This window comes from Cucurbita maxima, unplaced genomic scaffold, assembly GCF_002738345.1.
Source record: "Cucurbita maxima cultivar Rimu unplaced genomic scaffold, Cmax_1.0 Cma_Scf00119, whole genome shotgun sequence".
NCBI classification, from domain to species: domain Eukaryota; kingdom Viridiplantae; phylum Streptophyta; class Magnoliopsida; order Cucurbitales; family Cucurbitaceae; genus Cucurbita; species Cucurbita maxima.
The window spans coordinates 161,468-174,972 of NW_019272135.1; the positions used below are offsets into that span (position 1 = coordinate 161,468).

The 13,505-nt window shown below is 39.0% G+C and overlaps 2 protein-coding genes across 5 annotated transcripts in view; both read right to left on the bottom strand.

Moving 5' to 3' along the window:
- The window catches only part of LOC111473392 (defensin-like protein 5), a 47,064-nt gene that overhangs the window by 21,371 nt on the left and 12,188 nt on the right, over positions 1-13,505 (bottom strand). The gene's annotated exons all lie outside the window — the stretch shown is intronic.
- On the bottom strand, positions 7,219-7,772 carry LOC111473394 (defensin-like protein 5). The gene is made up of 2 exons (XM_023118926.1): positions 7,615-7,772; positions 7,219-7,514 (listed from the first exon to the last, which is right to left on the bottom strand). Exons 1-2 carry the CDS (start codon positions 7,676-7,678, stop codon positions 7,336-7,338), a joined length of 243 nt encoding a protein of 80 aa, XP_022974694.1. The 5' UTR covers positions 7,679-7,772; the 3' UTR covers positions 7,219-7,335.

Consider the following 13,505-nt stretch of genomic DNA (forward strand, 5'->3'; position numbering starts at 1 on the left):
CACTTTTCACGGGAATTGGGTTTGATGAACATTAACTTCTCATTAAAAAAAGTCATTCACTTTTCACAATAAAATGAAGAGTTTTGATACTAGAGCAAGTACATTGACCAAGACATCCACCATGACCTTGTTTTTACAACCATCACCCATTAATTGTGAAAGTACATGTGGAGTGGTCGTTTTTTTGTAATTTTTTTATTGGGATCTAAGCAACATGAAAGAATGATTCCCACAAAATTACATATTTTTTTGACAACTCTAGCTATTTTTTCTAATTTCCTATTATTTAATATTTAAAAATTCATTAAAAAAAAAAACTGGTTGGTTGAAAAATTATGAAACTTGATTTATAGATCCATTAGAATGTCCCATTAATGAATCAATCGAGTTCATGAAAAAAAACAATCTAAAACTTGAGATATTTGACCGTATGATGGCTCAGAAAATTCGTATCTAAGCCTGGCAGACCAAAAATGCCTCAAAATGTACTATATAAGGGGGAAACTAGTCTGCATGGGCTGGGCACGGGGGTACTCCCTATATCTTCTGCCACCCCCACGCCCCAAGCACTATGCGCCGCACATGGGCATATGCTTGGGTCGTCGAGGTGGTGGTCGGAGGTCGAGGGCGGTTGACGGCGGTGGTGCGGTGGCGGAACGCGCACGGTGGGGCAGTGTCGAAACGTGCCCGCGCGTTCGCCAGCCCCTCCCTTCCCCTCGCGTGCGCCCCGCCCGCTTGCCCCCGCGCGTGCTCTCTCCCGCCCCGCCCCGCCTCGCCAGCGTGCTTCCGCGCGCGCATGCCCCCTGCCCCGCCAGCATTCTCCCGCGCGCCCCGTCCCAGCCCCGTCCGCATTCTGCTGTGCACGCACCCGCGCCCGTGCCCCATCCATCACCCATTAATTGTCAAAGTACATGTGGAGTGATCGGTTTGTTGTAATTTTTTTTCTAGGAGCTAAGAAACATGAAAAAATGATTCCCACAAAATTTCAGATTTTTTTGACAACTCGAGCTATTTTTCTAATTTCTTATTATTTAATATTTAAAAATTCATTAAAAAAATTAGTTGGTTGAAAAATTATGAAACTTGATTTATAGATCCATTAGAATGTCCAATTCATGAATCAATCGAGTTCATGGAAAACAACATTCTAAAACTGGATATATTTGGCCGTATGACGACTCAGAAAAATCGTATCTAGGCCTGGCAGACCAAAAATGCCTCAAAATGTACTATATAGGGGGGTGACTAATCTGCATTGGCTGGGCACAGGGGTACCCCCTATATCTTCCGCCACCCCCATGCCCCAAGCACTATGTGCCGCACGTGGGCATATGCTTGGGGTGTGGGGGTGGTGGTTGGCGAACGAGGGCGGTTGATGGCAGTGGTGCGATGGCGAAACTTGCACAGTGAGGTAGTGTCGGGTGCGCCTTTGGGCGTGCAACATGAGCCTTGTTGAGAATGGAATGTTGCGATGTTGCCTTCTAACTTGGGCTGGCTTGAGGATGGTTGATGGCTGGTACGATGATGAAACATGCAAGGTGGGGTGGAGTCGGGTGCCTTTGGGCGTGCAGCATGAACCTCGTTGAGTGTGTGACGTTGTGGTGATGCTCGGCCAGCCTTGGGCCAGCCCTATGTTTTGAAGGCGTGTGGTGCCAGAACATGTTCGGCTGTTGGAATCGGGTGCCTTTGGGCGTGCGACTTGAGCCTCGTTGAGCACGGAATGTTGCAATGTTGCCTTCTAACTGGGAATCTCTGGTGTTTGGACTGTGGATGGCTGCTGGTACGATGATCAAACATGCAAAGTGGGGTAGAGCTGGGTGCCTTCGAGCGTGCGGCATGATCCTCGTTGAGTGTGGGACGTTGTTGTGGTATACCTCCCTTCCTTGGGCTAGCCCTATGTTTTGAAGGCTGTGTGGTGGCAGAACATGCTTGGTGGGGCAGTGTCAAATGACTTTGGGCGTGCGACATGAGACTTGTTGAGCATGGAATGTGGCCTTTTAACTTGGGCTGACTTGAGGATGGTTGATGGTTGGTACGACGACAAAGCATGCAAGGTGGGGTGGAGTTGGGTGCCTTCGGGCGTCCAACATGAACCTTGTTGAGCGTGTGACGTTGTGGTGACGCCATTGGGCCATCCTTGGGCCAGCCCCATGTTTTGAAGGTGGTGTGTTGGCAGAACATGCCCGGGGCATAAGGTAGTTTACGTCACTTCAGAATTTGAGGATGTCCAGCACATGCGTTGTTGCAAAACCCCAAGAAATTAGAACGTCGTTCAAAATTATATCTATTCGTAGGATACCTCAAAGAGACGAAAGGTGGTTTGTTTTATGACCTTCAAGAAAATAGAGTGTTTGTATCAACAATTGCTACATTCTTAGAGGAAGACCACGTAAGAAATCATCAACCTCGCAGCAAACTAGTATTAAGTGAGATTTCTAAAGAAGCTACTGATAAAACAACAAGAGTTGTTGATCAAGCTGGTCCTTCAACAAGAGTTGTTGATGAAGCTGACACTTCTAGTCAATCACATCCTTCTCAAGAGTTGAGAATGCCTTGACGTAGTGGGAGGGTTATAACTCAACCCGATCGTTACTTGGGTTTGGCAGAAACTCAAGTCATCATACCTGATGATGGCATTGAGGATCCATTGACCTATAAACAGGCAATGAATGATAAAGATAGAGATCAGTGGATTAAAGCCATGAATCTTAAAATGGAGTCAATGTACTTCAATTCAGTTTTGGAACTTGCAGATCAACCAGATGGGGTAAAACTTATTGGTTGCAAATGGATCTATAAGAGGAAACGAGACCAAACCGGTAAGGTACAGACCTTTAAAGCTCAACTAGTAGCAAAGGGTTATACCCAAAGAGAGGGGGTGGACTATGAAGAAACCTTCTCTCCTGTTGCTATGCTTAAATCGATTAGAATACTCTTGTCTATTGCCACATTTTATGATTATAAAATTTGACAAATAGATGTTAAGACAGCCTTTCTAAACGGAAATCTTGAAGAGAGTATCTATATGGCTCAACTAGAGGGGTTCATTGAACAGGATCACGAGCAAAGGGTTTACAAGCTTAAAAGATCCATTTATGGGTTGAAGCAAGCATCTCGATCCTGGAATATAAAGTTTGATACTGCGATCAAATCTTATGGTTTTAAACAGAATGTTGACGAACCTTGTGTTTATAAAAGAATAGTCAACTCTACAGTAGCTTTCCTGGTGTTTTACGTTGACAATATCTTACTCATTGGAAATGATGTGGGATTTCTATCTGACATTAAGCATTGGCTAGCTACACAATTCCAAATGAAAGATTTGGGAGAGGCTTGGTTTGTTCTTGGAATCCAAATTGTTCAGAATCTTAAGAACAAATCATTAGCATTGTCTCAGGCATCGTACATCGACAAAATATTGATTCGATATAAGATGTAGAACTTCAAGAAAGAATTATTATCTTTCAGGCATGAAGTTCATTTGTTGAAGGAACAAAGTCCTAAGAAACCTCAAGAAGTTGAGAATATGAGACACATTCCTTATGCATCAGCAGTTGGTAGTGTTATGTATGCCATGCTGTGTACCCAACCCGACGTATGCTATGCTATGGGAATTGTCAGCAGATATCAATCCAATCCGAGACGTGCTCATTGGACTGTCGTTAAGAATATCCTCAAGTATCTTAGGAGAATGAGGGACTATATGCTAATGTACGGTGCTAAGGATCTGATCTTAGCACCGTACACTGACTCAAATTTTCAAATCGATGTAAATTCGAGGAAATCAACATCAGGGTCTGTCTTCACTCTGAACGGAGGAGCAATAATATGGAGAAGCATACAACAAGGTTGCATTGCTGATTTCACCATGGAGGCTGAGTATGTTGCTGCTTGTGAAGCAGCGAAAGAATTTGTATGGCTTAGAAAGTTCTTAACTGATTTGGAAATCGTTATAGATATGCTTCTTCTCGTCACTCTTTATTGTGATAACAGTGGAGCAGTTGCAAATTCAAAAGAACCAAGAAGCCATAAGTGAGGAAAACATATTGAGCGCAAATATCATCTCATAAGGGAGATTGTGCAACGAGGAGATGTGATCGTCACACAAATAGCTTCGGAGAACAACATTGCTGATCCATTTACAAAACCCCTCACGGCTAAAGTGTTTGAATGGCACCTAGTGAGTCTAGGACTACGAGTTATGTAATCTAGGGCAAGTGGGAGAAAATGCATGAGTATGTGATGACCTAGTTTATTGTATTTATGTCTTTCTCTCTGCTCAATGTTATAAAACCCCACTAGAGTTTTAGTCCAAGTGGGAGTTTGTTGGGTTTTATGTCCTAAAACTCATGGTTTGTAAACAAAAACATATTCTATTTTCAATAAAGTTATTATTGTTGTTTATTCAGTAAAGATTGTTATTGAATAAAGTGAACTTTATGATCACTAAACTAAATCCAATAAACTAAGAACACTCTGGCTATAGTATGATTACATGAACTATATGTAGAGACATAAGAGTTGATCAAGTTCAAGTATATAGTCAAAATGATCTATAGTATAAGGATAAGGCTGAGTACCTTATTCTGGGGACACTATGGATGCGGCTCACTTTTGTATATGATATAAACAATGTGATCACTTAAATTGTACATGTGGAGACATGTGAGTGGGGGCGTCCTATGCAATGAGTATTGCATAAGATCGGACCATGAGAAAAATCACTCTCACTTTATAATGTCGTTTACTATTGAGACTGATTTTCTTTTCATTCGATGACCTAGGTAACTCGATCTTAATCCTGAGCTAACCATGAACACCTGTTTATTCGAAATTATCCTTAGATTTGCATGGGTGAGAGTGGCTCAAGTTCGCCGACTCAATAGGCCTCCCATTTCAGGGGTAAGACTGGGTAAATGACTGGGGACGTGGGGTGCAAGATGGAATTCACTCCTACCCACTTTTAGGGATAGAAGAGAGGTAGTTCCCTTAAGTACTGACTCCAGGTCTTGAACAAGGGGCCCCACCCTCTCATTGGCCTAAGAGGGATCCTGTTTACTGGTTGGACCACAAACCAGTTGTTCATTAGAGGATCAGTGAGACATAAGAAACAAGAAGTAACTTCAGGGGTAAAACGGTAAATTAGCCCAGCTCTAGTTACGAACAACATGTGAAGGATCGACTTACTAATCATGGTTATATCAAATGGACAGAAATATATCTATAGTGAGGGGAGTGCAACTACTAGGCTATAGTGGAATGTCTTAGTAGTTAACAAATGTTGGTTAACAAGGTTAATGAGTTTAACCGGTTAATCTTGGATCATTGGAGCCCATGATCTATAGGTCCATTAGGTCCCTCTGCTAGCTCATATCGGACTAAACTATAGAACAGTGTGACGAGTGAGTTCGAAGTGTTCGAATTCAAATTAAGGAGAATGCGCTACATATATATGATATATTTAACCGCATTTTTGTTTTATTTACGAATTAAACAAAAATAGAGAATCAGAGATATTTAAATAAGATTTAAATATCTTAATCAAATATGTGTCGGAATTAATTGGGATTGACATTTGAATTAATATTAAATATTAATTAAATAGTTTAATTAATCATTTAATATTACTTTAATTTGTAATTAATAATTCAAATTGATTGTTGAATCAAAATGAAGAAAGTCAAAATGTTGACTTCCTTTAATTGAAAAATCCATGTTAGTGGAATTTTGAGGTGTCAAAATTTGGTTTAACCAAACTTGCATGCTTGCGAAATAAACCCCACAAATTTGAGTGGAATTTTAAGTGTCAAAATTTGGTTAACTCAAGCATGCATGCTTGCCACATAATCCCAAACATTTGAGTGGAATTTTGAGGGTCAAAATTTTGTGATCTCAAATTTGCATGAACATGCAAACATGACTCTATAAATAGAGTGATCATAATACATGAAACTTCTTCTTGTTGGTGAAAAACCTTGAGAAAAACCTCTCACAAACACTCTCTTCATATATACAAAATCCCTCCAAAGTTTAGTCACTCTCCAGATTCCACAATCCCGTTCTAAGACCGAAGGATAGTGGAGAAAACACTAGTGGTGGTTCGAAACCGGTTCGTGAGGAAAAAGAAATTTAAACTACAAAAGGTTAGTATTCAAACTCATTAAGTTTTAATACTTATGAACATTCTAGTTATTTCTATAATTGATGTTCTAAAAGTGCCTAACCCGCGTATGGCCCGTCACCCGCGAATGGCCCGTCACACGCATACGGCCCGTGACCCGCGAGCGATCCGATAACTCGCACCTCGACCCGAGACCCCTGCACACGCGTCGCTCTCTAATTGAACGTGAATGTATGCCATGTATGCTGCTTAGTTTGATGTGATATGTTATGCATGTGATGATATGTGGTTCGTGAATGATTATGGCATGATTGTATGAAATATGTGAATGTAAATAGCATGAATTGTCTGGAATCATAACCCCGATAGGAATATGTATGACATGTGAATTGAAAATGAGAATGACATGAAGTATGGAACGTGACAGGGGGTTATGATCATTAATGATAAACGTAGAAGTAGGAGGGACCTCATGCATTATGTGTGTTCATGCATCTAGGGGGATACCCTTATCCCATAACGATCGTTGTCCTGCCATTGGATGTACGCATCCTTACCCTTGTGATGGGATAGGGGTATCCCCCAAATGCATGAACACAACCATCAAATTTTTAGGTTGGGTTAGATTCTTGTGTTTATTTGTTAAAATTTAATTCATAAAGAAAACTATTTATTTATTTTCAAATATTTAATTAAGTTTTACAACTTAGTTTCAATATATATTTCTTAAAATAACGGTTAAAAATAATTAGGAGGGTTTAAGAATAAACAATAAAAAAATAATTACAAATTAAATATATATATTGAATTAAATTTTAAAACGGTTGAGTTCCCAATTCGTAGAGAGATCGGGTGAAAGAAACAAATATGAGATGAGTGTAAATAGTTTTTTTTTTTCTTTTCTAAAAATTATTAAATGATTTCTTTAAAAAAATAAAAAATTAAATGATTAAGAAATGCCTAATCAATATGACAATGCATAGTTGAATGGAAGAACCAAGAAGGAATAAGGAATCAGGAAGCTTTGAACCTGATTGCATCAATTTACGCAACTAACGAAGCTTGTGATTCTATCAATTTGAACTTGCGAGTTGAGATAAAAATTATAAAATGGAAGAAGGAAGCTTTGATTAGTAAACATGTTGTGCAATTCAGTAGAATTGGAGTCGCTTATTACATTCAGATAGCAACAACTGTGGTGAATTACAAACCCATTAAAGCATGGACTCAGCACATTGCTTCGTACAAGTGCATTTATCACCCGAGCAAAATCCGTCATCCCACTTCTCAAAAGAAATGCAAAGTTCAGCACATGTTGCTGCAATGCACGGTCCTATAAATGCATCGCTGTGCTTATAGCATGTCCGCCCCTCTGTCTGCACCACCATCCATCCTGCAATAGTAACACAAACTTATTCATACAAACAAAAACCTTCTTTTTAATACTATCTGTCAATCTAAATCAACATGGAGAAGGAGGAAGGATCAAGTACCAGAAGTAAGGGCTAGGAAGATGAACACCACAATTTTGAGATTTCTCAAGCTTTGTCCCGCCATTCTTTTCTTCTCTTATTCCTTGCTACAATGGAATGTTTGTTTCTTCTCTTATTCCTTGCTACAATGGAATGTTTGTTTCTTCTCTTATTCCTTGCTACAATGGAATGTTTGGATATCAGTTCTCATTTTATATCTGTGAAATGCCTCATCTTTGTAACGTCTTCTTGATTTCCTTGCGATTTCAAGGAAAGAATAATCACGTTTTGTAACGTCTATACTGGCCATTCTTGATTTAAAAGGAAGTTGTTTTATTTTATTCTTGTCTAGTCATGCGGTTAACATTGGTCGATGGACGTAAATTATACTATTATTAAAAGTAACTTATTTCTTAAATACAAATTTAAAGCATGAGCATAACTTTCTTAGTATTAATTATCTTTCATAATCTGTATAAAAGGTAGGAATTTAGGTGTACTATTGTTATACCTCTTTTCATATGCGAGAAATTTAAGATGATAAACGCAACGATTAGCATGTAGTATAGCCCGGTTTATAAAATCTTGAACTGGAAAGCTTAAGTTTTATACTGTTTGATTATGGTTTTTGTGATGGTTAAAGATTACCGTTTAATTGGTGGTGTGAAATTCAGTTGTTGATTAGCATAGTCTAAGTCATGAGAATGTTGAACCGTGGGAGGTCTTAAGAGGTTATTGATTCTTGGCTAAGGTAACTTACTCGCTTCTTGTTCCTTCGTGGCTCTAGACTACTCTTCATGGTAGACCATAAAGGTCACTAGCTCGGTGCATACTTAAATATGTCATCCTGCAAATCTTTTTGGTACCCATAACTTCTCTTCTAGGTGAAGGAAATTTGAGGCCAAACATGACATCCTGCAAAGGAAACATGGTGCAGGTCATCCCACCTAGAAGAGGAATTCTTGGGCCTTAGAAAGCACCGCTTGATGCAAGGTCATAGGTCACTTTGGGCATGGTTAGAGTATTACCTAGCATTCTTGTGTTTTTTAGTTTGGAGACCTTGGTCCCTCGTCCTTGAGTGGTACCTAGCATTCTTCTTACTTGGGTAGTTGTAAAGCTTGTGTGGTGTTGTTCTTGATCCTCAATCTTGTAAGTTTCTAAGGTTCATAATTTCTTGGGGCATAAGTTGTAACTTTCATTTGTAATCATATGAACCCATCTTAGCGTAAGTTGTTCTAGAAGGTCATAGATTCCTAGGGAGTTCTTTCTACCCATATCCTAACCATATTCTTTTATCAATCTCTCATATCCATAGCACTTCGAGGCGTAACCTAACCTTAATGTTTCGTGAATACATCTTACTTCTATCGTTACATTACATTTAGTGCATCCTTCTCGTATCATATATCAAACATATCATTGAACACATCACACCATAAATATTATCATATTATAGCATAACATAAACATAATATAAGCATATTGATTCACAGATAATTCAAACATATCTTTTTCTTGATAATATTTATTTATAAGAATCATAAGATGGAAAAACAAATGTCCACCGTTGATTCATAAGATGGTTGGTTCTTTCTCAACTTTATCTTATTCCATAGGGGACTTTATTATTATTAGTATTTAAAATATAAAAATTTAAGAATATTCTAATTTTAATTGATAAGAAATGACTTTGTGGTAATCCAGCATTCATATATAAATTCTTAAATTTGTTTCTGGAAAATATTTTTGTTACACCCGAATAAAGAGGAGGTATATGAATGAAACGAGACACGGTTTAAATGAGAGAAATTATAAAGATAAGATAACTAAAAAAAGAGTTACTATCTGTACCAATAAAGTGCTACGTTGAGCTATTGTATATTGGGTAATGTAACCGTCCAAGTTTTCCACATTTTTATAAATAATGTTTTATTCCCATTTCTAACCATTCACATACCGTAACGTATGCATATCATATAATAGTCATATCGTTTCATAAACAATTCACATATATCAAATATATGGCACGTGCAAAACCACGGGGAACGTATTGACACAACATCAAATCTAACCATGTCGATAGTAAGGCGACTTACCTGATTTGCTCCTATGATATCTTTCTTCACATAAATCTGTTTCTACATGTAAATCTGAGTAATTGTGTACAGGCCACTTTCGTTCTTTAATCAATTCTTTGGCGGTATTTTACGGTAACAAACTGAAGACATCTCTCTTCACATTAGTCTTCTTCTACATGATGTGAAGTCATTTTTGTTCTCTCCATAATTTTGTCCACTTATATTCTTGGCCAATTTTTAATCGATTCTTTTCTACGAGTAAATCTGCGTAACTGCGTACAAGCCATTTTCTTTCTTTAATCGATTATTTGGCGATCTAATATAAACCTTACTTAAAAAACTGACAACATCTCTCTTCATGTAAATCGGCTTCTATAGACGACATCTCATCACGTAAATCTGCTTCTACAGACGACATCTCTCTTCACGTAAATCTGTTTCCATAGGTAAATCTGCATAACTGCATAAACGTCTTTTTCGTTCTTTAATCGATTATTTAGCGATCTAATATATCTTACTATAACAATATTTTATTTCCGTTTTTTTTAATTTGATTTTTAGTTTATATTCCAACCTAACCATTTGAAAGGGTTGACTCTCTATCTCGAGTTTATGGTTCCTCGTGATTATTTTTGTTTGGTTGTTTGAGATTTGGATTCTATTATTGTTGACATTAAAATTATGGTAAAGTGCGAAAGCGAATTATATTTATTTGAAAATTGAAATTTTTTATAGGGTCTCGTTGTTCTATTTTTTTATCACTTTTTTCATGCTCGGGACAAAAGTAAGACCACCTAATTTCCACGTTCGTTATATGTGATGACATGATGTCTACTTACTAGTAAGACCACCTAATTGCCAGTGCTTGTGGCTGCTTCAGTTACTTGTTGTATAGTGAGTCCATTAAGCATAAGATATTTTAATTTCGCAGTGATTAAGTTATATTAAAAAAAACATTGTTGAGCAAAAAAAAAAAGAAAATTATTTTATATAGCAATGAACAACCGGTATAAAATGGAGTAAATTATATTTTGTATATCAAGTTGCTTAATTCCCAAGCGGCATGTCGAAACTCATATTGAAATCCTAACTTCTGAGGTTTTGGCTCGAGGTCCTACATGGCTCTCTTCAAGCTTGTCTTCGATAATTCTGTCGCATCGTTCTCTCGAACTTTGTGCATGCCTCAACTTAGCTTCAATGCACACTAAGATTTCAAGATCCTTAACTTCTGAGGTTTTGGCTCGAGGTCCTACATGGCTCTCTTCAAGCTTGTCTTCGATAATTGTGTCGCATCGTTCTCTCGAATTTTGTGTATGCCTCAACTTAGCTTCAATGCACACTAGGATTTTATGATCCTAACTTCTGAGGTTTTGGCTCGAGGTCCTACATGGCTCTCTTCAAGCTTGTCTTCGATATTTGTATCGCATCGTTCTCTCGAACTTTGTGTATGCCTCAACTTAGCTTCAATGCACACTAAGATTTCAAGATCCTAACTTTTGAGGTTTTGGCTCTAGGTCCTACATGGATCTCTTCAAGCTTGTCTTCGATAATTGTGTCGCATCGTTCTCTGGAACTTTGTGTATGCCTCAACTTAGCTTCAATGTACACTAGGATTTCAAGATCCTAACTTCTGAGGTTTTGGCTCGAGGTCCTACATGGATCTCTTCAAGCTTGTCTTCGATAATTATGTCGCATCGTTCTCTCGAACTTTGTGTATGCCTCAACTTAGCTTCAATGCACACTAGGATTTTAAGATCCTAACTTCTGAGGTTTTGGCTCGAGGTCCTACATGGCTCTCTTCAAGCTTGTCTTCGATAATTGTATCGCATCGTTCTCTCGAACTTTGTGTATGCCTCAACTTAGCTTCAATGCACACTAAGATTTCAAGAAGTTTGGATTGAGTTTAGAACCTACAGGTACAACGTAATGACTAAAGGCCTTGAATGGTTAATCTTATGATTTAAGTATGTAAATGAATCGAAAAGACAACCTTTAGATAAGTTGTAGAAGTTAAGTTGTTAGATTATATGGATTTCTATGTAACAGTCTAGATCTACTGCTAGCAGATTTTGTCCTCTTTGGGCTTTTTCTTTTGGGCTTCCTCTCAAGACTTTAAAACGCGTCTGCTAGGGAAGGTTTCCACACCCTTATAAATGTTGTTTTTTTCTCCTCCCCAGCCAATGTGAGACATCAGATTCTATTTCTATTGTATTGGAATGAGATCCTCGTTTCATGTCCATCTTTTGCGAAGTTTTAAGTTTTAAGGTGTACAAAAGTTTAGCACAACCTTTTACTCATAGATGGATGACCAAACAAAATGTTTGAACAAGATCTTAGAAGATATGCAAAGCGTTTGTATGTTGGATTTTCTTGGTAATTGGACCTCCAACTTGCCGTTCATGGAATGCTCATATAATAATAGCTATCAGGCAATCATCGACATGGCAAAAAAGGTGCAGAATCTTTGCTTACTAAGATGAGGTAGTAAAACGCAAATTATTAAGCATTCTGTTAGTACAAGTTACGATTAACGCTATCCAAAAGATTAGGAGAATGATATAAACAACACAAAGTAGATAAAAGAAGAGGTGTTTTGAGGTTTGGTAGAAAGAGTAGCTCATTTCATGTCAAACCATTTGAAATCTAAGAGCAAGTTGGGGTTAGTTACTTATTGCTCGGCGTTGCTCGGCCCTACCACCGTCCCTTTATCTCTCTCTCATACAGCTCTTGCACTGTAGTTCGTCAAGTTGTGCCTCAGCCTTCCACCTCATTAAATTCTCTAACTGCCTTCGATCAAGATACACCATTGTCACTAGACTCGATGAAAGTGTCGAACAGGTAGGAAATAGGTTTTACGAGCCAAATAATCTGCCGGAGTCGAGAAGCTATTGTCGGAGCCGAAGAGAGTTTTGTGCCAGATGCTTACACGTGGTGCAACCAGGAGCAGCTGCGTGTGCTAGCCGAAGTCAGGCCGAGACGCAGGTCGTCGATTCAAGGCACGGGTTTTTGGGTTGCAATCGCAAGTCTGGGTCGATCGTAGTTGGACCTTGGGTTGGGTCAATCGGTCCGCCTATGGTGAGCACCGATTTGCTCATCCCTTCTGTCGGCGATGCGCTCCTGGCCTTAACTGGTCGGGTCGTGCCTCCAGCGCTGTTACTTTGTAGAAATTAGAGTGCTCAAAGCAAGCCTACGCTTTGTATACATTAGCATGGGATAACATCATAGGATTTCGATCCTATTCTGTTGGACTTCGGGATCGGAGTAATGATTAACAGGGACAGTCAGGGCATTCGTATTTCATAGTCAGAGGTGAAATTCTTGAATTTATGAAAGACGAACAACTGCGAAAGCATTTGCCAAGGATGTTTTCATTAATCAAGAACGAAAGTTAGGGGCTCGAAGACGATCAGATACCGTCCTAGTCTCAATCATAAACGATGTCGACCAGGGATTGGCAGATGTTGCTTTAAGGACTCCGCCAGCACCTTATGAGAAATCAAAGTCTTTGGGTTCCGGGGGGAGTATGGTCGCAAGGCTGAAACTTAAAGGATAGATCATTGCAATTTTTGGTCTTTAACGAGGAATTCCTAGTAAGCGCGAGTCATTAGCTCGACTTGACTATGTCCCTGCCCTTTGTACACACCGTCCGTCACTCCTACCGATTGAATGGTCCGATGAAGTGTTCAGATCGTGGCGACATGGGCGGTTCGCTACCTGCGACGTCGCGAGAAGTCCACTGAAGCTTATCATTTAGAGGAAGGAGAAGTCGTAACAAGGTTTCCGTAGGTAAACCTGCGGAAGGATCATTGTCGATGCCTAAACATCAAACGACCC